This window comes from Bubalus kerabau, chromosome 4, assembly GCF_029407905.1.
Source record: "Bubalus kerabau isolate K-KA32 ecotype Philippines breed swamp buffalo chromosome 4, PCC_UOA_SB_1v2, whole genome shotgun sequence".
Classification (NCBI taxonomy): domain Eukaryota; kingdom Metazoa; phylum Chordata; class Mammalia; order Artiodactyla; family Bovidae; genus Bubalus; species Bubalus kerabau.
In genome coordinates this window covers 7,938,179-7,963,221 of record NC_073627.1, presented here as the reverse complement: position 1 = coordinate 7,963,221, position 25,043 = coordinate 7,938,179, and the positions used below count along the sequence as shown (strand labels likewise).

The 25,043-nt window shown below is 55.4% G+C and overlaps 1 protein-coding gene across 10 annotated transcripts; it reads right to left on the bottom strand.

Moving 5' to 3' along the window:
• Nucleotides 1-4: 4 nt before the first annotated feature.
• Nucleotides 5-15,501, bottom strand: SLC16A5 (solute carrier family 16 member 5). Of its 10 annotated transcripts, XM_055575094.1 has the most exons (7): nucleotides 13,966-14,078; nucleotides 13,687-13,840; nucleotides 13,130-13,178; nucleotides 9,765-10,011; nucleotides 6,481-6,624; nucleotides 2,629-3,438; nucleotides 6-1,303 (listed from the first exon to the last, which is right to left on the bottom strand). In XM_055575094.1, the coding sequence occupies exons 4-7, from the start codon at nucleotides 9,961-9,963 to the stop codon at nucleotides 1,056-1,058; spliced, it is 1,401 nt and encodes a 466-aa protein (XP_055431069.1). In that variant the 5' UTR covers nucleotides 9,964-10,011; nucleotides 13,130-13,178; nucleotides 13,687-13,840; nucleotides 13,966-14,078; the 3' UTR covers nucleotides 6-1,055. The 10 variants fall into 10 exon arrangements, with proteins under 10 accessions (XP_055431070.1, XP_055431071.1, XP_055431069.1 ...); XM_055575090.1 differs by lacking the exons at nucleotides 13,130-13,178; nucleotides 13,966-14,078 and adding an exon at nucleotides 15,390-15,501; XM_055575088.1 differs by lacking the exons at nucleotides 13,130-13,178; nucleotides 13,966-14,078 and adding an exon at nucleotides 15,050-15,164.
• Nucleotides 15,502-25,043: the final 9,542 nt, after the last annotated feature.

Here is a 25,043-nt window from a genome sequence, read left to right as displayed (position 1 = left end):
GGGGGGTGGGGGGGGGTGGGGGGGTGGAGTTCTGACCTGCAGGCAGGATGCACAGGCCAATGGGGAGCAGGGGTGGCCTGGCGGGTGGCCCAGCTGGCTCCTTGCCGCAGGGTTGACGCCTCTGACACAGCAGGGAGAAAAGAATGACAGGAGAGGGGAGTGAAACAGCTTCTGTTGCGAAAGCAGCTCCATTTCACAGAGGTCTTGGGGCCCTGCCCAGCAACACTTCCTCCCCACATCTGATGGCTGGCTCCTCGCACCCAACACTAATCTTCCAGCTGAGATGCAGGGAGGGGCCAAGGAGGGAGGAGACCCTTGAGCAGACCCTGAGCGGGCAGGGGTCTCTCAGCCTTTTGTGATTCTAGGGCCCAAGCCAGGGCTCCCCTACAGTTCTCTGCACAGGGCCCCCACCCGACATTTAATCTGTCCACGCCCTGCATCCGGGCCCACACCTCCGCCTGGCCCTCTGTCACAACTCCTCTCCCGAGGCCCCTCTTGCCAAGGTTCCAGCATAGGGCCCGGCAACCTGTGCTGGGGGCAGCCCTTAGGGCACGGGCTGGGCCACCTGGGAAGAAGGGGGAGCAGGAGGGACTCGGAGGAGGGGCGAGCAGCTCTCTGGAACTGTCTGGAGGGTGATGGATAGAGATCACATGGGAGGCATCCAGGCTGGACTTGAGGGTCCAGTGTCTTGAGCTGTAGCAGCAGCAAATTAGGCAGGCAGCTGAGCCAAGCCGGTCACGACAGACCCGAGCTGGGCTCAGACCCACCTTCCTGGGCCCCAGGGGCTCTGGTGCCCAAGGGAAAAGTTAGGAGGACCTGCTCCTGGATTCTGCTTGTTGGAAGGAACCCTGAGTGTTTGGCGGCAAACCTCTGAGGTCCCAGCTCCTGGTTGAGTCCCATCCTGCAGGGCCGGGATGGCCTTCGGGTCAGGGCTGCTGGGTAGCCCTTCACCCCAGCCTCTGGCAAAGTAGCCAGACGTCCCCTTCCTGGGCTGAGGCAGGACTCGCTGACTTCAGGGCTCAGAAGCTGGTCACACAGGTGAGTGACCCCAGGGCTCAGACGCTGGTCACATACATGATCTCGACACGCAGCCGCTTCTCAGGACCATCCATGTCCTCTGCGGTGAGGCCCTGCTCCAGGGCAGCTTCTGGGACAGCTCCTTTGGCCTCAGCCCATGGGCCCTGCCGCTCCTTCTTGCCCAGGACACAGAAACTGCCACCCATGAAGAGGGCAGCCGAGATGAGGAAGAAACTTGACATGTAGAAAACGTAGCTGAAGTCGTTGGTGGTGTCCAGGAGGAGTCCTGGTGGCACAGAGAGCAAGTCAGGTCACTGCCCGGGAGTACCAGCTCCCCGCACCCCCTAAACCATGTGCACTGTGAGGGCAGGGGTTCTGTCCCAGCTGCCTCCCCAGCACTAGCTGGTACCTCGTTGGCATTCGTTAGGTATTTGTTGAATGAAAGGAAAGAGAAGCAAACCAGCCCTGGCCCGGGCAGCCAGTCCTCGGGCCGGAAGAGCACTTCAGGGCATGGCTCCTTCACCCTCAGTGGCAGGCGGCCAAGGACTCAAGGGCCAGTGGCGTCTGGGATATCTGTTCAGCCATGCCCTGGACCCTCGTCAGCTCTCCCTGCTCGTCAACCCTGGAGAACTCCCTTGAAAACTGGGCTCCCAGTGCCACACTCGGAAGGGGGGAGTCCCCGGCAGCTGACTGTGATAAGCACGCTGTCAGCTGTCCACCCCACCCCCAGCACCACAGGCTCCACCCCCCCCCGCTTTACTCTGAATGTCACACACTCAGCTTCCAGCACGGCCACTCCAGTGGGTCTCTGCTTCCATATCTGTTTGCTTCCCTTCCGGCACAAAATCACCACCATGATCACAAAGGTGCCTCTTTGCCCCAATCCTCGACTCTTCCACCAGAGGCTGAGCCCTGAGTGGGGGGGACCAGTGCTCCGTGTTCAGCCCTGCCCGCCCGGTGACTGGCACAGGGGGAGGGACAGTTACAGAGGTGTTCTCATCTGCGTTTTTGCAGATGACACTGTGGCTCACAGAAGGAACATGACTTGCCCAGGGCCCTCAGGCAGCAAGTTGGAGGAGTAGGATGTTACCCGCAGACATGACACGTACATGGCTTCTACCACATGCCAGGCTCTCTATGGACCTCTTTGCTGTATTACCTGTGATCCCCACAAACAAGCCTATGAGGTAGATTCTACTGTCATCCCCACTTTGCTGATAAGAGAACAGAGGCACAGGAGGAAAGACAAAGACCTGAGGTAGATCTGGTACCGAAAGCCTTATTTTTGACTGTTTATACCATAATCGCCAGCTGGGCTGTGGTCAGTCCCCCGAGGTGATTGAGAAAATCACAAATAGGGGCTTCCCTGGTGGCTCAGATAGTAAAGAATCTGCCCACAATGCGGGAGACCAGGGTTTAATTCCCGGGTTGGGAAGATCCCCTGGAGAAGGGCATAGCAACCTACTTCAGTATTCTTGCTGGGAAAATCCCACAGACAGAGGGGCCTGGCAGGCTTCAGTCCACGCAGTCACAAAGAGTCAGACACGACTGAAGCATGCACACACCCCGCCCAGGCCACCCCCTGCCTGCCCTCTCTTCCCAGGGCCTCACCAGCCAGCGGTGGGGAGATGAGGATGGAGATGCTCTCCAGGACGGTGAAGAGCCCCAGGGCGCTGGAGAACCGGTCCATGGGAACGATGTCCATAAGGACCTGGAAAAGCAGGGCACCGATGCCGCTCATGGACACGCTGTATGCCAGGCAGTAGCCCACAAGCACCCGGAAGTCGGCCGATGCCACGCACACCAGGTTGGTGAGCCCGTTGAGCAGGGCCGCCAGGCTGAACAGGTACTTGCGGTGGCCTGCAAACTCCCGGCGGCCCGCCACCAGCCCAGCCATGGGCCGCAGGAAGATGTTGCTAAAGCCGATGACGGAGATGAGCAGGGCTGCCTTTTGTTCGTCCATCCCGTGCCGAATGGCGTACGGGACCAGGAAGACGTGGGGCAGCGGGAAACCCAGGATCATCCAGACAACCCCCAGCGTGTATACACGGTAGCCCACGTTGTCCCGCAGGACGTCGAAGGCCAGGTGGCGCCGGATGGCCTGGCCACATGCCGCCGGGCAGCCTCGCGAGGGTCTCTTGGAAGGCGAGGGGAGGCCTTCTCTGGCCTCTGTGGTCACGCTGGCAGGCACGGGCCTCACGACGGCCCCGCAGACACAGCAGTGGAGAAGGACCCCGCCGAAGATGAGGAAGGTGCCTCGCCAGCCCAGGTCCTCCAGGAGGTAACGGGAGAGCAGCGGCCAGAGCGTGATGCCTAGGGAGACACCCGCTGAGGCCAGGGCGTTGGCCAGCACCTGCCAGCGGGTGAAGTACAGTCCCAGCACGGTGATGCTCGACTGGAAGCTGAAACACATGCCCAGGCCTGCAGAGGGAGAGGGGGGACCAGCTCCAGGGTGCACTCGGGGTGGGGACCCTGGGGTCACGTCCTGGGTCTGTCTGCCTTCTGCTCCAGCCCAGACCCACTTCTAGGCGCCCAGGGGTTTCAGATGGAATCAGCCCACCGCACCACCTCCCTGGAAGTATCTCCCCTCCCAAGGCTGCCGGGGGGCACACCTGTTCCCACGGGCAAGGCACCAGGGGATGTTCAAACACCTAAATCGGGTGAAGTCTCTTCCCTGCTTAACACCTTCCAGAGATTTCCCTTCACACGGAGGAAAAAAGCCAAAGTATTTACTATGCCCTGGAAGGCTCTACATGGTCTGGCCTCTGGCCACCTCTGGGTGCCATCTCAGGCCACTCACCACACAAAGCCCCATTGGTTTCTTTCTCTTCCTCTGGACACCAAGCTCCCACTTACTGGATGTGTGCATCTGCCGTTCTGTCTGCCTGAATACCCTTCCCCCAGAGTTGCTCTCCTAACAGCTCAAATGCCACTGCCCTCAACTACTCTGCGCACAGCTGAATGTACAGGAAAGCTCACTACCGCGCCCCGACCACCCGCCTGAGTGGCTCTCGGGCCTCCCACGGTGCCGCTGCAGTTCCATCGACCGTCTAGTCTCCCTCACTCTTAGGTGACCCCCCAAGCCTGCCTCTGTGCACCCCAACCCCTCTCCCATCACTCCCAGCTGACCAACTTTCCTTCCCATCGGTGGCAATGGACAGTCTGTGCTCCCAGACAAGGGCGACCCTCCACTTCCTCCCTGCACCCTGTCTGCTCAAGGCACGTCCCTCCAGCAACTTCCCTCTCCCAGCCACATCCATTTTCTCTTTACTATTAATAGATTATTCTCCTCCACTGTGATTTCTCCTGTGAAAACAAAACTCTCTCTTGACCCCAGTCTCTTCTGGATAACAGCCCATGTCTCTGCTCCCTTATATAAAAATTTCTTGGAAATCCTATCTCCACTGTTTTCAATTTCCTCCTTCCTGTTCTTTTTTTTTTTTTTTTTTTCCGGCCATATTGCATGGCTTGTGGGATCGCAGTTTCCCAACCAACTCGGGCCATGGCAGTGAAAGCCCAGAATCGTCCTAGGCCACCCGGCAACTTCCCTGTTGTTCTCTTTTGAACAAATCAGACTTTCATTCTTACCTCTGCTCCAGAATTCTCAAGGCTGCCGCCCTCCACATTACAAAGCCGCAGATGGAGTCTGATGCCTGCTCAATCTGATCCATCAGTGGCTTCACGGTGGTCCCTCCCTCTTCCTCCTCCTCCTCAAGCACTTTCCTCACTTTGTCAAGAAACCACTCTCCTGGTTCTCCTTCTACCTCTCTGTCACTTCTTCCTGCGCAGGCCGCAAACCACTGGAGTGTCCATGTCCTGGGCCCCAGACCCCAGTCCTTATCATCCCTCCTCCCTCGTTCCCTTAGTGACAGCAGGTGATAACCTCATCTCAAGACCTGAATCCCGGGGCTCTCAGGACTCCCCAGCTGGCCACTCCAGCTCAGGGCCAGACCAGGTGTGTCCAAACCTGAGCTTCTCACTCGCCCTTGAACCTGCTTTTCCCCTAGTGTCCCCATCGTAGTTAGCGGCCACTCCACTCTTCCACTCCACCATTGGTATCACCCTTGGCTCTTGGGTCACCCTGGTGTCCGTCTCTGTACCTCACCTGCAATCCTGAACGAGACCCCTTCCCATTGCCTCCATCATACCACCCTGGTTTAAGGTTGTAGCTGGCTCCTGGCTGGGTGATGACCATTCCCCTACCTGTTCTTCGCTCCCAGCCTAGCCCCCTGTGGTGTGCTCACAACACCACAGCTAGGGTACTGCCTGCATGCATGCCTGCTAAGTTGCTTCAGTCGTGTCCGACTCTTTGGGACCCTATGGACTGTAGCCCACCAGACTCCTCTGTCCATGGGTTTCTCCAGGTGAGAATACTGGAGTGGGTTGCTGTGCTCTCCTCCAGGGCACCTTCCCCACCCAGGGATCGAATCCACATCTCTTAATGTCTTCTGCACTGACAGGCAGGTTCTTTACCACTAGCACCACCTGGGAAGCCCCCAGGGTAGTACCTAGTTCTTCACAAATTGTGGCTGGATGACGTCTCTCTGCCCAAACCCCTTGTAGGGCTTCCCATCTCACTACAAAGCCTTTGAGGAACTAAACCCTATCTGGCCTGCTCCCCTGCAGCCACGCTGCCCCCGCCCCCCCACCTCCTTGACCTTTGTTCACGGGCTTCTACCCTATTGGGCTTCCCTGGTGGCTCAGCTGGTAAAGAATCCACCTGCAATGTGGGAGACCTGGGTCCGATCCCTGGGTTGGAAAGATCCCCTAGAGAAGGGGACGGCTACCCACTCCAGTATTCTGGCCTGGAGAATTTCATAGGCTATTCAGTCCTTGGAGTCGCAAAGAGTGGGACCCTTTCACTTCTACCCTATCCGCGTCCTCAGTGCTCCGAGAGCATTCCTGGGCCTTTGGTCTTGCTGCTCCTTCTGGAATGTTCTTCCCCGGGAGTCTGGTGGCAGATGCCTCACCTCCTTCTGGCCAAATGTCACCTTCTCTGCAAAGCCTTCCCTGACAGCTCTGCTGAAAGCAGCAAGCTGGGACTTCCCTGGTGGTCAGAGTTAAGACTCCATGCTTTCATTGCAGGGGGCGCGGGTTCCATCCCTGGTCCGGTAAGCAAGATCCGACAAGCCTCAGGCGCAGCCAAAAAAAAAAAAGCAGCAACCTCCCCTAACCCTGCTGTGTCTTTTGCACTGGCTGATTTAGTTATTCCACCTCTTTACTTGTCTAATCTCTGCCCAACTCCACCCGAACGAGGACACCATGGCATCAGCTGTCCTGTCTTCTCGGGCACTTGTCAGGATTGACCCTCGTTACTTATCTGTTCATTGTTCCTCTGCCTCGAGTGGCTGTGAGCAGCCCCAGGAGATTCAGAGCTTCGCCTGCCCTGTTCACCACGCCTGGCCCTTTTCAGTCTCGTACCCAGTACCTACCCAGTAACTCTCAAAATGAAATGACAGTCACCTGTGATGAATCCTGCCGTGAGGTAGAGCTGGCCGAGGGTGCGGCAAAAGGAGCCGGCCACCATGCCCAGGCTGGCCAGCACGCCGCCCAGCATCATCGTCACTCTGCAGCCAAAGCGTCCCACCAGGATACTACAGAGGGGGCCTGTGGGGAGGAGGCAGGCAGCAGGTGACAGCTGAATGACAAGGTCAGAGGGAGGGAGAGAATGGGCTTGGGAGGGGGTTCCAGGAGCAACTAGCAGGTGGCTTAAAGGCTTCCCTGGGGGCTCAGTGGTAAAGAATCCACCTGCCAATGCAGGAGACACGGGTTCGATCCCTGATCCAGGAAGATCCCACGTGCCATGGAGCAATGAAGCCCATGCACCACAACTACAGAGCAATGAATCTGTGCTCTACAGCCCGGGAGCCTCAACCACCAAAGCCAATGTACCCCGGAGCCTGTGGTCCGCGACAAGAGAAGCCACCGTGTTGAGAAGCCCGCACACAGATGCTAGAGAGGAGCCCCCACTCGCTACAACTAGAGAAAAGCCTGCAGAGCAACAAAGACAGCACAGCCAAAAGTAATAATAAATGCGTGCGTGCTGACTCAGTCGTGTCTGACTCTTTGCGACCCCATGGACTGTAGCCCGCCAGGCTCCTCTGTCCATGGGATTTTCCAGGCAAGAATACTGGAGTGGGCTAACATTTCCTCCTCCAGGGGATCTTCCTGACCCAGGGATTGAACCTCAATCTGCTGCGTCTCCTGCATTGGCAGGCGGATTTTTTACCACTGAACCACCCAGGGAAGCCCTCAATTAAAAAAAAAAAAAAGGCACAAACCAGAAGCCCTGGAACACACACACCTGGGTTCTGATCCCCACCCTGCTAAAGACTGGCTACAGGCCGAGCAAGGCCATTCCCTCTCCAGGCCTTGGTTTCCCCCTGCAGAGGCTGAGGGGTCAGGCTGGGTGATGTCTGAGCAGCTGTGAGGTGAGGTGCTGCAAATATTCAGTTTGACCCTGACCAGGATCCCCAGAGGTACAGACTAAGGCCCTTCACTGCACTGACCGGAGGCTGCATCCATCTGGGTGAAATCGTGACCTGGGTGGATGCCCCTCGCAGGGGTCGGTCTCAGCGGACCACAGTCCCAGGGCGGCTACATCACGGTGAGCACCTCCACTCCCTGTTCCCCTCTCCCCCACCCTCAGGAGGACTGGCTACAGCCCTCCCACCATCCTTCAACCTGTTCAGGGTGGGCAACCCGGGGCCTTGGGCTACCTTGCACCCCCTTGCTCCAGCCTCTGGAGAAAAGTATGTGGAGTACCTTCTCCCCTCCCCCATTCCCTCCAGCCACCACCAAAGTCTTGCATCACTAGATATTTGGCTTCTGGTGGAGAGGCCTGTCCTCCCCCACCTCTACCCTGAGCTGCTTTCTCATCAGTGCAGACCCAGAGTAGAAGTAAGCCAGTCCTGGCAGGCTGCTCCTTGACACCTCAGAGGGCCCCATTTGCCAAATACCGTGTCCCGCCCCACCCTACCCTGCCCTCCCAAATACACACCGTAAAGTTTCTCCAGAGTTAACTCTCCCAGAGCGCAGCCGAGAAAGTGTGTGTGCACACGCAATGTGAGTTTGGGTGCTTGGTGTGGAGAGAGGGTGTGTGGGTGTGAGCCAGTCTGAGTATGAGAGTAACAGAGGAAGTGAGCAGCCCATCCTCAGAGGTAATCAAGGAGAGGCAGCCACAGAGGGAGAGGCGAGGCTTTGAAATGGACATGACCGCTGACCCACACATCCTTCCCACCCCCAAACTTTGACCTGACTTTGGAAAGGTGACATTGGGGAAAGCCCTGAGTCATCGTGTGTGGGGCGGGGGCTGGGATGTGTGCCAGCTTAGCTGAGATAGCAGAGGGTGCTGGGGTGGGGCACTGGGAGGCAAATGTTCCCTCTGCATGGGCACGGTTTCTTCCCCAAACTCACTCTACAGCACGGGTAAGGCCTTGGATACTCCGTGCTGGCTTGTCTTCATCTCTAAAATGTGTGGGTTTGGGGGGTACTTAGGATCAAGGATACTTTCAAGTTAAAAATTTCCATAATACTCTGAATGAGCATGGACTAAAGGCGTGTGTGTGTGTATGTAAGACAGACCTATAGGAGTCCTGGGCTGACCAGAATGTTGGCATGCCTCCTGGGCGTGAGTCTAAAGCTGGCTGGGGAGCAGGGTCCCCACTGAATGCCTGGTTCCTAGTCACTGGCCCAGACTCTCCGGTTGCAGAAAAGGAACCATCTGAGATTCACACTACTGCCCATGCTTGCTGGCTGAAAGGCTGTGCGGTCTGAGCCAGGCCTGGCCTTGCTCCTTGCCCCAATCCCATGCCCCACGCAGCACGTTCAGGGGTCATGTCAGTGAAGGTGGCTTCTATCCCAGTCTGACTTCCCTCCCAGTGCCAGTGGAGGGTGGGGAGATGGATCACCTGAGACAGGCAAACAGGGGTGAGGAGAGCCCGGCGGGCTGTCAAGTTGAGCCCCCCCCAAGAGGTCACTGGCCATGGAGTCTCCCTGGACAGCTCACAGGAGTGGGGGGACAGGGCCGCGAGCCCAAGGCTATTGTGGAGAACCCACCCGGGCCCCTTCTCTTTCCCTGGGGTCAAGGTGAGCCCTTCCATCACTGGAGAAGCCAACCAGGAACTGAGGGGACTGCCCTCCATCTCCACAGCCCTCTGCTTCCTGGTGAGAGATGGGGTTCTTGCTCTGCCCCCCTCTTGCTCCTGGGGTCCTTCTCCAGCCCCCCGCTTCCTGTCCTGAAGCCCCGATGAGGGCTGTTTCTATTGCCCAAGCTCTCAGACCTGGCAGGACTCTGTGATCTTCTTTGCAACCCTGTGTGGGAGGTGGGCAGCCTGGGGCTGCTGGCTGTTTTCCCCAAATGGCAGAGGGAAAAACTGAGCTTCCGAGAGATCACCCCGCGGGAAGCCTCGCTGTTCTGTGGTGTGTGCCCCTGCACTCTTATGGTCTGGCTCGATCCTCCCATGCTCATCAGGAGGACCAGCTTTACATCTTGGGGGCCTCCCTGCCCTGTGCCCGTCCCCAGCCCAGTCCAGCTCAGCCCAGCCCCACAGGATCCTGGGCGGGGGAACTGGCCTGCTGAAATCAAGATGACATCCCAGGAATTCACGGCCACAGGTGAAACCTGTGGCCCCAGAGAGAGGGACCCAGGAGGCCGGAGAAGTTGTGGCTTCCTCTCTTCCTCCCGAGCTCCTTCTCATCCCTCCCCACACCCCAGCCCACGCCCAGTCCCTCCCCGCCCTGCTCACCCCCTGCGTGGAGCATGGCTGTCAGGATGGAGGGGAACCAGGAAGTCTCGCTGTTGCTGGCCTGGAACTCACGCTGCAGTTCGGTGAAGAAGATGCCGATGCACGTGGGGAAGCCCAGGGTGAGGCCCTGCGTTACCACGGAGGCCAGCAGCACCACCCAGGCCCAGCAGCCCTCGGAGCGCTCCAAGGCCTGGGACATCCTCGGCTACGAATGCTGTGGCCACAGCCTAACCGCTGCCCAGGTCGCCTGAGGAAGGGACAGAAGGGAGCTGCCGGCTGGCCCTGGCCCCTGCCGCCGCCCCTGGGCGGCTGGACCCGTCCTTTCCTCTTGCCCGGCACCAGGTACAGCAGAGGGACGCCGCCCCCTGGGAGGTGGCCAGAGGCCCACGTACTGGCCTTGGCATCGCCTTTCCCCTACTTCTCAGAGCCAGCCTGGCAGGAGGGACAGGAGGGGCCAGCAGGTGAACCATTGTGGGCCCGGGCGGGTGGGCCAAACGCTTTCTAGCTGTGCCGTCATCCAGGGGTCAGCAGGTGGGACTGCCCGGCCCAGCTGTGGCCGCGCGCCCGCGAGCGCGCCAGAACTGCCGGTAGACGGAGCAGCCGTCTGGAGCCGCTCAGTCCCGGTGCCACAGGCGCACAGTGACACCTCTCCAAACGTCCCGACCAGCCTTCCTGCTTCCAGAGCCCCGGGCACAGCCAGGCTCCCTGTCAGAGCTGCGGCGAGGGCCGCCGAGCAGGCAGCCGCTGCACAAAGCGCGCCACACCGCAGCGTCGGAGCGCGGAGCCCGAGTCTCCCTGCAGCGCTCCTGTCAAGGCGCTCACCGCCAAGAGGCCGCACACCGTCCCACAGAGGAGAGGCCTGTGCCCGAGGGGCTTCTCTGAGCACACCACACACCACACACACACACACAGACACACCACACCACACACACCACACACATACAGTACACATACACACACCACACACCACACACACAGACACACCACACCACACACACCACACACATACACACACCACACACCCAGCACACATACACACACCACACACCACACACACACCCAGCACACATACACACATACACCACACACACACCATACAACACATACCACACACACACCCCACACACCACATACCACACACAGCACACATACACACACCACACATACACACAGACACCATACACACACAACACATACCACACACATTGCACACATCACACACAACACACATACACACATTACACATACCACACACATCGCACACATCACATACAACACACACAACACACACACACTACACATACCACACGCACGCAGCACACATACACACAACACAGATACCACACACAGCACACACACACACATACACACCACACATACACACACGTAACACAACACACACAGCACACACACTGCACACATACACACACCACATATACCACACAATGCACACACAACAGATACCACACACACACACCACACCACACATACACACACATACATACCACACAATGCACACATAACACATACCACACATACATAGCACACATACCACATACACAACACACACATCACACACAACACAGACACACACACCACACAGCACAGACACATACCACACATACCACACACAACACACACACCATGCAACACACATACCACACACCACACAACTCACACATAACACACACCACACGTAACACACAGAAAACATAACACACAACACATACAACATACAGTCACACATGAATGTGTAGAAAGGTGCACAAGCACATACAAAGAATACAAACATATATAACACCCGTGCATACACAGTCACACAGGAATCAGTAGAAAGATACCCATTCACACAGATGGGTACAGTTATACACACAGACATGCACTTACGTAGGTACACACACAGACACATAGACACACACTATATAGACAGGCAGAGAGAAACACACAGGACCACCCAAGCACAGAGTTACATGCAGACCCACACTTACACACAGAAAAACCCAGAGACACATGGACACACATAGTCATGCGTTCAGGAGGGCACAGACATACACAGAGATACACATGCTCAGACGCACACACACGCAGAAGCACACCCACAGACACACTCAGGCAATCCCAGAGACAGACAGACACGTGCTACCCAGACAAACAGACACACACAAACAGGGCCACATGCTATGCAGACAAACGCACACCCCCTCGCATCCTTGGCTCAGTCCTACCTTGGTTCCTCGCCACCACCAGGGTCACTGCCCCCATCACAGAAGCTGCCTTATCCAGGCCTCGACGCTCAGCCCCCTCCCCAAATGCAAAGCCCTTTTCCAGTCCCCTCCATCCTGCCTCTTCCCCTGCTCCCTGGCCTGCAGGGGCCCCAACCTCACCCACGCCAGGCAGTGGGAGCAGTCTCGGTGAAACCAGCCATCCTGGGAGCTCCAGTTTTCACAGCCTCCCTCCTTTCTGCCCTAGGCCCTGAAGATCCATGGAAACTCAGGAAACTATCAGAAATACAAAACCCCTCTTCCTGCCCAGCCTGGCACCCCACACCTTCCCCCCAGGCCCTGGAGCTTCAACACAGCACCCAAGCTGGATCCAGCCTAACTGCCTCCTTCCTCGGCTCCAAGCCCTAGCCCTTCTCCAGCACAGGCCTCTTCCCTCCCCAGAGGACCCCCAGGGGCCCTGCCACGGTGAGTAGCCCATTCATCCTAGCCTGGGAGAGTGAGTGTGTGCGTGAGTGTGAGTGTGTGTGTGACCTTGAGTCCTGCGTGTGGGCTGGGAACACCTCCTGCCCTCCTGGCTCCTGCACGGGACACTGGCCCTAGAGATCCTCCAGCCCTGATTCTCCTGGCTCGGCCCCAAGCTTGGGGGCAAACCTCAGATCCTCCTCCAGCAAACTGGCTCTCGCCCCTACCAGGATTTCTCTTCCCTCAGCAAGTAGAAAGGCCACAGATGCCACCTGATCCCGCCTGTGAATGTCAAGTTTCCCCACCCTGCTCCAATGCTCACCCCTCCTCCACACACCCCGGCCCTTCCGTCTTCCTGGACCTGCCACTTTCCACCTTCCTCCCAGAAGGGTCATCAGCCTTCCCTCCAGCTGGTCCCTCACCACGGCGCCCCACCCCCGGCACCCCCATGCCCATTCCGAGCAGCAGGCTGTCTCTGACCAGAGGTGGCAGGGAGAAAGAAGACGGAAGAGGAGACACGTGGGGGCCCCCAAGCCCCTGCCCGGCTCTGGTCCTCTCTCCATCGCCCTTGCCTCTTGCCCCTCCATGCAGAGGCCTCTGGTGCCCTTATCAGCAATTACTCCTCTGAGCCTCCCCTCCAGTGAACTCTGTCCAGAATTCTGACCTTCACCCTGCACCTACCTTCCCTCGGAACCTTTCAGTGGAGCGTGTTTCTCCTCCCTCCAGGCCTCTGGGGACAATGAGAGCCCAGGAAACCCTAAGCACATTTATTCTCTCTTTACCCTGGCCTCCCTCTAGGAGCTGGCTTGCGGACTTCGGCCTTCTCCAAGGAGGCTGTGCCCTCCCATACAGCCCCCAGACAACTCCCAGGTCATGCGCAGAGCTTTTCTCTCCTGTTGGTCCTCCAGCACCCCCTCCCCGAGCCAGCTGGTCCCTCCTCAGGAACTTGGTTGCTGAGATTCCAAAATCCTCAGCCAGACAGAAGTCCAGTCGGTCCTTCAAGAATCAGCCCCAGAGGCATCTCCAGGAAGCTATGCTGACCCCCAACTCTAAGGCCCTTTCCTGTACTTTTCTCCTTAATAGTAGTTTTTACACCAAACTGGAGTGGATCCTTCAGTGCTTATCGCTGTCATCTGCATTTCTCCTCCCACTTCTACACTATGAGCAGGGAGGGACCTATTCACAGCTGCCCACCCAGCCTCCACCTGAGCACAAAAGGTAATATCAGTGTGACTCACCTGTGTTCCCTGGGGGGGCAGGCAAGCCCAGGAACAAGGGTGAGCTGGTTTCCAGGCAGGCAGGTCCATTCCAGAAGACTCAAGCAGAACGGAGCGGCTGTGTGGGCTCTGGTTCCGCCTCTGCCCCGGCAGAGAAGCCGTCTTCCCTTTGTACCTGGAACCAGGAGTCATGATCACCCCCTGGCATAGAGTTGGGGCAAGGAAGGAGACAGGGCTGGAGACGCTTCACTCTCACTTTCTGGGACTGGAGGTGAGCAGCTTGCCACGGGAGCTGCTGACCTCAGTCCTCAGGGACCTGCTGCCCAGAGAGAACGACCGTCTTCATGCCCAGGTGACCCAAAGCTGGCTGTGTGGATGGAAGTTTAGATGACATGTCCTGTCCTTCTCCCATGACACACACTGCCCGGTCTGTTTTTTAGGGCTTCCCATCTTATGCCAGGAGACTGGCCAGGCCCTCAGAATCCATCCCCGCCCCCCCCCGCCCCCGCCCGAGCTTGCAGGTACAAGCAAAAAAGGGCAGTGATGCTCTCACGCAGGGGTCTGGGGTTAGGGTCCTGGTGTGCAAGGGCCTCCCCCTGGACCTCTGCTCTCTTCTCCTGGCAGAAGAGCTGGTGAGAGGAAAACAAGGAACCATCAGCTTTACCAACAGCGGAAGGATGGCCAGACCCTGGAGACCCCCTCCCTCCCCAGGCTCCACACCAGGCAGGATGCCAGGCCTGAAGCCCAGGGCAGAGGACAGGCAGGAGTGAGATTCCTGCCCGAGAGGGGAGCAGTGCGAGCCAGCCTGAGCTTGGGGTGGACAAGCCCTCAAATTCCTGGACCTGGCAGGAGCCGGGGAAGGAAGAAGGCGGTTCCAGAGGTGGGCCAGCTGGAGCCGGTCACCCTCCTCCCTTTTCTGCCTCCAGAGGTGCCCCCACCATCCAGACAGGGGCCCCGGCTGACCACGGCCTGCAAGGGGGATGGGCGAGGCAGCAGAAACCTCATGACCTCTTGCCACCCTGGCACATTCCCTGCCGTCCGGATCAGTTTCCACAGGGCTTGCTTCCCACCCTCCCCCTCACGGCGGATCTCCTCTGGGTGGGGCTTCTGGGACGTCCAGGCGGCGTCCCCCGTGGAGGTTTCAGCCCAGGCCTTGGGTGGTGCCTGTCTCCTCACCCGCCAGGCCGTGGGGGTCCCCAGCCATTCCAGGCTGGAGCGGCCCGCGGGACGCGGACAAGGAGCTTTTCTGGATCCTCACCCCCAACCGGTTGGGAAAGGGCCCCGGAGGTCCCCGGCCGGGCGGGTCCGCGACGGCGCCCACGGGGACCCCGGCGAGGGAAGGCACCTCGGGGGCCATGGGGGGGGGCCCGGGGAGCCTGCTCACCGGCTCGCACGGGCCCGGCGGAGGGGCGGCTCCACTCCCGCCCAGTGCGCCTTCCTGCGGCCCAGCCCGCCCGCGGAGGAGGCGGCAGGACGCCGGGCGGCAGCGGGGACCGAGGGGCGGGCGCAGGGCGCGGGTGGGCGGGACCACCTTCGCGTCTCCTGGAGCCGGGCTGGAGGCCTCGGGACCAGGCCCGGGGGAGAGGGGAGGCGGGGGCAGGCACCCCTGCTTGCAACCTCGCCCCCTCCTCCGAGTGGTCCGGACCACTCCAGCAGCCCCGGCCCGGCTCCCGGCGCCTACGGGCCCATTGGTATGTAATTAACAAGTAATTGGTGTAGCCCACCTGCTCACTATCCAGCTTCTTGATTTTCCCGCTCTGATTCCAGGGCCCCAGGAATGGAAGGCAGAAAACTTGGGGTAAGAGACGGCACCTCCCAGCGGCAGTCGCGTGGGCGGCCAGGGTGCGGGATTCCTTCTTGGGAGGCTCTAACTTCCTCCCAGTGAAAACCTAGAGCTTTGAAGGCCACATCCAGGGGAGGCCGGGCAGGCAGCTGTCGAGGAGCAGAGAAGAGGGTGGACCCCCTCAGCCCTGGGAGCGGGTCAGAGGGCCCCCACCTCCTCTGCTCGCGCTCCTCTCCCACCTAGCCAAGCCTTGATATGTATTGTTTAAAATGTATAGTTAGTGCAAACCTACAGGAATCAAGATGGTGTGGTACTACTGGGTAGACGTATAGATCAGTGAAATAGAATTGAGAATAAGCCCTTACATTTACAGTCAAATAATTTTCCGTCAGGGTTCTGAGACAGTATAGGGTGGGAAGAAGAGTCTTTTCAGCAAACAGTGCTAGATAGCTGCATGTAAAAGAATGTGGTTGGATTGCTACCTCATACCGTTTAAAAAACAAAACACAACACTAAAACTATAAAAATTCTTAGAAGGAAGCAGAGCAGTAACTCTTCGTGGCCTTGGATCAGGCGATGGGTTCTTTTCGACACTACACCAAAAGCACAAGTGACAAGGGGAAAAAAAATCCACATAAATTGGATGGCATCAAAATTAAAAACGTTTGGACTTCCCTGACGGTCTAAGACTCTGTGCTTCCACTGTAGGAGCCATGGGTTGGATCCCTGGTCAAGGAACTAAGATCCCCGCATGCTGCATGGTGCAGCCCCCAAACTAAAAACCTTTGTGCTCTAAGGGACACCATCAGGAAAGTGAAGAGATAACTCTCAGAATGGGAGAAAATATTTGCAAATCATATATTTGATAAGGGACCTGCATTGAGAATGTATAAAGAACTCTCACAACTCAACCGTAAAAAGCCAAACAATTTTTACAAATACTTTTTACAAACAGTAAAAAGACAAATAATTCCATTAAAAATGGGTGAAATATATGAATAGATATTTCTCCAAAGAAGATATGCGAATGGACAACAAGCCCATTGAAAAAATACTCAACATTATTATTCATCAGGGAAAATGCAAACCAAACCCTCAATGAGATACCACTTCCCACCCACTGGGATAGCTTAACTTCTGGGTGAGTGAGGTAAGAGACACTGTATCGAGTTGTGAGTCATATCTTAGACATCTATGCCTGTGGTTCATTTTCTTGGCAACAGCCACAGTGCTGGGATTGCCTCTTACTTGGGGGATATTCATCCTAGCCTGAGGTTCCCTGGATACAAACCTTGGGAGGAGGGGATTAAGGTTTATCCCATGGTCCCAAAGGGATGGTCCCAGGCTTTGAGAGGTCCTGTGTGGGGGACAAAAGAGGGTCACACTCCAGGGTCTACACCATCTGGATACCCCTTATCTCAGCCTGGCCCAGTAGTGGGTGGCAGTGAGACAGGAGGGGAGGCGGGCAGGGCACAATCATTCCAAGTATTACACACACACGCACACACAAATTACGCAGCCGTTGAGAATGCAAAAAAACTACTTAGAACCCATTGGACCGAGATAGGGGAAGATTCAACTTCTCATAGACTTTGAGCCTCATTATGTGCTCATTGTAACAGGTTAGCATACGCTAAACGACACAGGTGTCAAGATAGTTCCAAAGCTGACCAAAACAATGGGTGGCGGCCCAATTCCTAGGAATCCCCGCCTCTACCCCAAAAGAGTTGGAATAATCCTCCTACCTGTTAGAAATCACCAACCTATAAAAATGAACAACCCATACACCAGAACCCCTCTCACCTTCTGAGAGGGACCTCTGTCTATAGAACGTGTATTTCTCTAAATAAGCTTGCTTCCGCTTTACTATGGCTTGTTTTCTGCACAAAGTCGAGGACTCTCACTTGGGACCCTGTCCCAGGAATCTCACCCGAAACCTGGAACTTGACTATACCTGCCCTGGGTACTCAGGACAGGCTGGGTGTAGCCCTCCACCCCGTTTGTGGGTACTCTGGCCCTACCAGGGACTCAGTGCCCAGGGACTTCCTGGAGACTCTTACCCTCTCTGGAAAAATCAAACTAGGTTTCCCAGGACCCCACTGTCCTCTGGGGAGCCCCATGCTAATCTTCGACCTCTGCTCAAGATAAGACTCAGAGATCTGTGGGCAAACCCCCTCCACCATCCCAGACTTTGGGTACTTCTTCAGAATAAAGCTCCCACCAGGTTGGGACATAGTCACTGTGGCTGCAGAGCTCAGAACTAGGGTCTGTGACTCCCACAGGTCATCCCTGCAGCCTTCCTCTGTGACTCTGACCCAAGGATTGGTCTGAGGGTGCAGCCTGGTCACCAGGCCCGGTTTTGTTGGAGCATATCACAGCTGTAAAATGAGGAGTGGGCAACCAGGGACTCAGAGAAGCAAACTGAGGCATCTGCTCAAAGAGAGAGGGAGGCAGCTGCTCAAAGTCATAAACCTTTAGGAATTAATTCTAAGTAGTCAGTAGTTGGGTTCCCTGGTGGCTCAGTGGTAAAGAATCCGCCTGCTAGTGCGAGAGACGTGGGTTGGATCCCTGGGTCAGGAAGATCCCCTGGAGAAGGAAATGGCAACTCACTCCAGTATTCTTGCCTGGAGAATCCCATGGACAGAAAAGCCTGGTGGGCTACAGTCTATGGGGGCACAAAGAGGCGGACACAACTTAGTGACTAAACAGTTAGGATTGAATAACGCAATTGCCACACATCACTAAGAATAACAACCACCATGTTCTGCTGCAGATCTGCCAACCCCGCCTGAGACCTTTGCATCTGCCCAGTTGTTCCGTTCCCTGAAACACTCTGTCCTGATGACCTTTTTTTTCAAATAACAAAAAACGTGGTCAGCCCTTGGTTGACTTGCATATGTCAGCTTAGAAGCCCCCTCCTCCAGGAAGGCCTCCCAGACCTCCCATGCTGAGGCCCTAATCCTGCTGAGTGTTGTGTGTCTCCCACACTTAAGTTCCCTGAGTCTTAGGGAACTTTCTTGCCCAGTTGATCAACGTTGCCCCAGCCCTTAACACAGGGTGTAGCATAGAATATAACAGTAAGGGTCACCATGTATGGAGGAGGTTCTAAGTACTGTTCAGATACTACCTTATTGGCTTGGTGAAGGAATGGAGTATTTCCCACCCCAAGTCAGTCCCTCATTCCAGGATCTCGGGATCCTTTAAAATATATATATATATTATCATTAAAAAAAATGTATATATAAGGCCACACTATGCACCACGGGGGATCTTAGTTCTCCAACCAGGTATCAAACCCATGTCCCCTGCTTTGGGAGTCTTAACCACTGGACCACCAGGGAAGTCCCTAAAAATATTTTACTTACTAGGCAGCTCCAGGATGGGATGCTGGTCCCTCTGCCCCTCTCTCCGGGTCTTGGCCTGTGCCCGTGACCCTGCGGTGTCCTTGGCATGGACAGAGTGCCCTCTGCTGGGTTAGTGGGAACAGTCCATCAGGCTCTTCTGGGCACTGCTGGCCCTGGGCCCCTGGGCACCTTCCTGTTCGCAGGCCCCTCCCCTACTCCACCAGCTCTGTCCCTTTTCTACCTTCTGCCTGTCACCCTCCTCTGCCTGCTTGCCTTCCTCTGCCAGGGCCTGTATCAACTTGTCAGTTGGCCCCAGAGGCCTGTGCCATGCCACCCAGATCGCTATTTCCCCCAAAGATCCTCCTAAACTTAAATCTGAGGGGCCAAGTCTGACCATAGCTGGAGACCTACTGTTGGGGTATCTAGTACCCCGGCCTCCCCTCCACTCCAGTCCCCTCACTCTGAGTCCTCTCTTCTCCAGCTTTCTCCTTCTCTCTCTCTCTCTCTTTTTTTTTTTTTTTGGCTGCACTGCAAGGCAGGTGGAACTTCCTTGACCAGGGATTGAACTTGTGCCCCCTGCAATGGGGACCCAGAGTCTTAACCCCTGCACCACCGGGGAAGTCCTCCTTTTGCCTTTCTTACCCAGAGTCTCTCCTCCACGCCACCCCCGTCTCTGGAGCTCCAAGCCGTTCTCCTTGAGATTTTCTCACTGTCACCGGAACTGAGCCTGTCCCTACACTGCCCACAGCAGCTTCCTCTTCAGACCAGGCCCTTCCTCTGTTCTCTGACTCCATCCCATGCAGGGCCTCCTTCCCTCCCCTTGGGTTTCATCTTCATATCCAGCTGAGCTTAATTCTACTGCCTCTTCCCTTTGAGATCTTGGTCAGATGTCTTATCTCTTCCTGAAGCTGGGGCCCCTTCAGGCCCACACAGCTCACACACTGAGCCTTGACAGCTCTCTCTCCTCAGCCTCTCTGCCTGAAATGGCAGAATCATCTTCCAAAACCCTCCCCACTTTGGGGACTTCCTTGTCTGCCCGGTGGTTAAGACTCTCTGCTTCCAACGCAGGGGGCCTGGGTTTGATCCCTAGTCAGGGAACTAAGATCCCACATGCCCCGTGGTGCAGCCGAAAAAAAAAAAAAGGCATCTCACTTTTCAGGGCTGCACTGGAAGGCCGTGCCGGCTTTGAGTTCACAGGACACTCTGCCAGCACCCTGGCAGGCTCTGTTCTGCACATTCGTATCCCAGTACTCCAGCCCACACGCCTGACAGCTTGCCCTGAGGATTCGCCTCCTAGCCCATTCCCACCCCACGTGCGTTTTTACGCTCAGATGTCACCCCTCGGGCCCTCACTTCACACCCAACACCCTTCCTCTTGGCCCCACTCAGCCTGGCCCTGGAGCCCATGGTTCTCCCCGCCCGGGCTGCCCTGATACGCTCAAAACTGTCCATTTAAAAACAAACTGGGTGGGGACTTCCCTGGTGGTCCGGTGGTGAAGAATCCGCCTCGCCTTGCGATGCAGGGGACATGATTTCAATTCCTGGTCAGGGAACTAAGATCCCACATGCTGCGTGCGGGTCAAGGAAGCCTGCTGAAGCCAAAACTAAATAAATAAATATTAAAAAAAAAAAAACAACCTGGATGGGAAGGGGAAGCGTCCCTGGTGGCTCAGTGGTAAAGAATCCACCTGCCAATTCAGGAGACATGGGTTCGATTTCTGGACAGGAAGATCCCACGTCCACAGAGCCTGTGCTTTCTGTAACAAGAGAAGCCACCGCAATGAGAAGCCCTCCTAGCACATGTAGAGAGTAGACCCCGCACAGCACAATGAGAGAAAAGCTCCTACAGCAGCAAAGACCCAGCACAGCCAAAATAAATAAATAAAATAAAAAAAAAACCAAACAGGGGGGACTTCCCTGGTGGTCCAGTAGTTGGGACTATGAGCTCCCAATGCATTCAGCCCAGGTTTGATCCCTGGTCAGTGAACTAGACCCAACATGATGCAGCTAAGACCCAGGGCGGTCAAAGAAACGGAAAAGATTCTGCAAGTAGTGTGGCAGCACAGCAAAAAAAAAAAAAAAAAAAAAAATGCCATTTCCCCGAAGGCCTGCCTCCCTCTGGGGTAGCCAGAGCACACCAGAACCAAGGGCCTGTTCTGGTTCCCCGTGGCCCGGCGGTCCCATCCCTTCCTTTGCTCCAGCCACATCCCTGCTTTCACGTCTCCCTGCTTTCCCATCGCTCTGGATAACCCCTACAGCTTGCAAGGAGGAAGGCCAAGTGACACCCCCTCTGGAACATCCTGGTGGCCCCAGGTAGGCGCAGCTTTCTGAGAACCTGGGGGAGCCGTCTGCTTCGGTATCTGCAGCGGCTGGAAGAGCACTGAGCCAAACACTCAGGAGGTGTTGTGTTGGTTTCCTGTGGCTGTCACACAAAGGACCACGAATGAGGGGCTGAGGGGGTGGTTCAGGGCGGGGATGGAAGGCCAAGGCAACAGAACTGTGTTCTCTCCACATGCTGGAGGCCAAAGGCCTGAGATCAAGATGCTTGGCAGGGTCAGCTCTCTCTGAAGGCTCTGAGAGGGAGTCCAGCCCATACCTCCCTCCCAAATGATCCTTGGCTTGCAGCTGCATCCCTCTACCTCTGTTCCGTCTTCTCTCTGTATCTGAATGTCTCCATGTCTCTGTTTTCTCTTCTTATGAGGACACTAGTCATTGGATTAGGGTCCACCGTACTCCAGTATATGTGTGTGTGCGCGCTCAGTCGTGTCCGACTCTTTGAAACCCCATGGACTGTAGCCCGCCAGGCTCCTCCGTCCGTGGGATTCTCCAGGCAAGAATACTGGAGTGGGTTGCCATTTCCTTCTCTGCCGGGAGCCAGCACGAGAGTCCCCACCCATAACAAGGTTATGTGGGAGAGTTCTGGTGGGCAAGGCGAGCCAGAACTCAAGGGGTGCCCCTCTGGGCCTGCCTGAGCGTCTACCCCCAAACCAGAGTCTGCCTACTTTACTGCTTTGTGCTCTCACCTACACCTCTGACTTTACGGGGGGGGGCTGTCCCCCACCACCTTTTCTCTGAAGGAAATCAACTTAGAGCTCTGGCTAATTAACCTCTTGGGCATAATAGGAGTGTTTAAATCCAAATCCCTCAGACAGCTCTCTAACTTGCCTGACAGGCTTACCCGGACTCCTACAGCTATGCATACGATTGTTTACAGTCTCCCAACCGTGAGAGGCATGGGGAGCTTAAGATATTTAAATAGTGTAGAGCCTTATAGTATAGAGAGTTAGAAATTGTCAGAATAGAACTAGTAGAAGATTTCATTGTTGAGCCAATGCTTGCTGCCAAGTTTCCACATCCCCTGTATTGTATCCTTGGAAGTGTATTAATTAATATAGTTGGTATGTAGAAAACATAAGTAGTGGCCTTGGTGTTAACAACTTTAGACCCTTAAGGTAATAAATTCTTTCCTTTGTTGTAAACCCACTGCACCTCTGCCTTATAGGAATGCAACTTTATCTAACACCTTCTGAGGATGGCGCCAAACTTTAAAATAATTACTCTTAGAGAAAATAGTCTTATGGTTGACAAACCTTTATCAGAGTCATAAAATGTTAACAGGCCTTCTGGCCGGAAGATGATGTAAATCACCTAAACCATTTGTATACGATAAGTTTGCAGAAAAGAAACCCTGGTTTCAAGGATCAAAGACTGCTGACTTTGCATGATTTCACACCCCCTATTATCCTCTATGTGCAACTTAGGGTATAAAAGCCCCTGTTGAAAATAAAGCTACGGGCCTTGCTCACCGAAGCTTGGTCTCCCCATGTCGTTCTTTCTCTCACCTTCTGGATGAATTCCCATCTGGAGTGTGGAGGCTCGTCAAGCCTACTAATTTTGCCTGGGCTTCTCAGGCCTGACTGGGGAGGCCTTAGTGTCTCCTCTCCTTCAGGAGCACGGGAGGACGCCTTCAGCCTACGTAAGTGACGCAAACTCCTTGTCTCGGAGTTTTATTGGTTTTCCACGTAAACCAAGTTATTCAGCCTCTTTTCTCCACTGAATTTTTTCACTGAGCTATCCCTATTTAACCACTCTTTATATCTCTAATTAATACTTAATTAAACTATTGCTATTCTAAATTGCCGACGCCGTCATCCTGAGGAAATCCCTGGATCCAACCGGGGCTGGACCCCGGTACTTCTCCAGGGATCGAACCCGTGTCTCTTGCCTTGGCAGGTGGATTCTTTACCATTGCGCCATGTGGGAGGCCCTCTACAGTATGACCCTCTGTTAACTAATGACATCTACAAAAACCTGTTTCTAGATAAAGTCACATCCTGAGGTTCTGCATGGACATGAACTTAGGGGAGATTCTATTCAACCCAGCTCAGGTGCCCAGTGGGCATTTGTGGCTTGATGGAGACACCCATCTTCAGGATGCAGCCCCAGGTCCACCTCCTCTGAGGGGTCTTCCCTCGTGTTCCTAGGCTGCCCTCTCCCCCTGACCCTTATTCTTCCCTTGGAAACTGTGGCTTTTTTTTTTTTTTTAAGCATTTCCTGCTAAATCTATCATTGCTGCTGGGCACAGATCTAGCAGAGAAATTTCAGATCGTCACGCAGGCAGGCTGTTGTGTGAGACTGGCATTCAAACAAGCTTGAGCCTCTCCTAAAATGAAACCAGAACAAAAATCTACTCTCCTCTTCATACCCGCCTCGGGCTCCCGCCCCCACCACTCCATAGCCTGACGCCTCCACTCCCTCTCCGCTCTCTAAGGCAAACTTCTGCCCCACTCACCATTCCCACCCCGTGAGCTCACATCCAATGAGCACGTCTAGTCCTGATCTGCCTGAAGCATCAGACCACACTGGTCCCGCCCTCCTTGAAATCAGCTCTTTCTTTGGTTTGTGGAACATCTCTCTCTCTTGGGCTTCCTCTCGTGTCTCTGGCCACCTGTGATGTTTGCTCTTGACCTTTGTTTCTGTTTGTGTGTTTGGATGCACTGAACAGCACATGGGATCGTACTTTCTCAACCAGTGTTCGAACCCACAACCCCTGCATTGGAAGCGTGGCATCTTAATCACTGGATCACCAGGGCAGTCCCTGCTCTGTCTTTTTTTTTCCTCTGAGGCATTTTATTTGTATACAGTCCATCCCTAGAAAAAGAATCCAAGGATTTTTTTCCCCTCCTGTATGTTTTCGTCTTGCTTCTTCATGGTCCACGATGCCAGCTGAGGTTGTCAGGACAATGTCAGGACAAATCGACAAGATGGGAGCAGGTTTTTCTGCTGTTCTTCTAGATCTCTGAGGTGCACATCAAATCTGGGGCTGATCACTCCACGCTTATTCAGCCTGCCGGTGAGGTTCACAACAACTTTCCCAGCCTGTGATCATCGATGATGTCAAATTCACCAACATAACCATGCTTCGTCATCGCAATTAGAAACCTGACGATGACTTTGGAGCACAGCCTAACAAGCACCTGGCGTTTGCTTCCCTTTTCGATATTGTTGATATGCTTGAGCGCATCAGTCAGGACATTCATGAGCACCATACTGGCAGCACAGAAAAATGGCAGAAAGAACTCTTTTTTAAAATGTTTATTCATTTATTTATTTTGGCTGTGCCGGGTCTTAGTTGCAGCATGCAGGATCTTCAGTTGCGGCACATAGGATCTAGGTTCCTGACCAGGGATCCAACCCAGGCACCCTACATAGGAAGTGCAGCATCTTAGCCACCGGGCCACCAGCGAAGTCCCTGCACTTGACCTTTGAATGGCAGAGGCCCCAGGCTCTGACCTTCACCCCCTCCTCTCCTCTCCTCACTCCCCAACTGTAGCTCCCACCACCACCTTTATACTGACCCCTCCACATGTTCTATGCTCAGCCGAGATATCCAACCTGGCACCTTCACTCGTGTGCCCCAGTGACCCTGAAGCCCAACATCAGCCAGAACTTGCCATTAACACCAGCATCCACTGCCCCTGGTGTGGCCACAAGGTCCCTCAAAGCCTGTCTCTTAGTTTATTCAGATTTTACATTACTGACAACAGAGCGTTGTAGGCACTTGGGCGTGATTGTTCTGAGTTCACAGGACAGTTGGCATCGATGCCATCTCCCTCTGGTCCAGCTACTAAGTTCTGGACATGTGAAACCCCTGTCTGGGGTGAGATGAGTGAAGAAGCACTTGCCTGGAATTCAAAATTTACAGGGACACCAGCAAAACACAGTAAACAAGATAAATAATAAGAACTTCC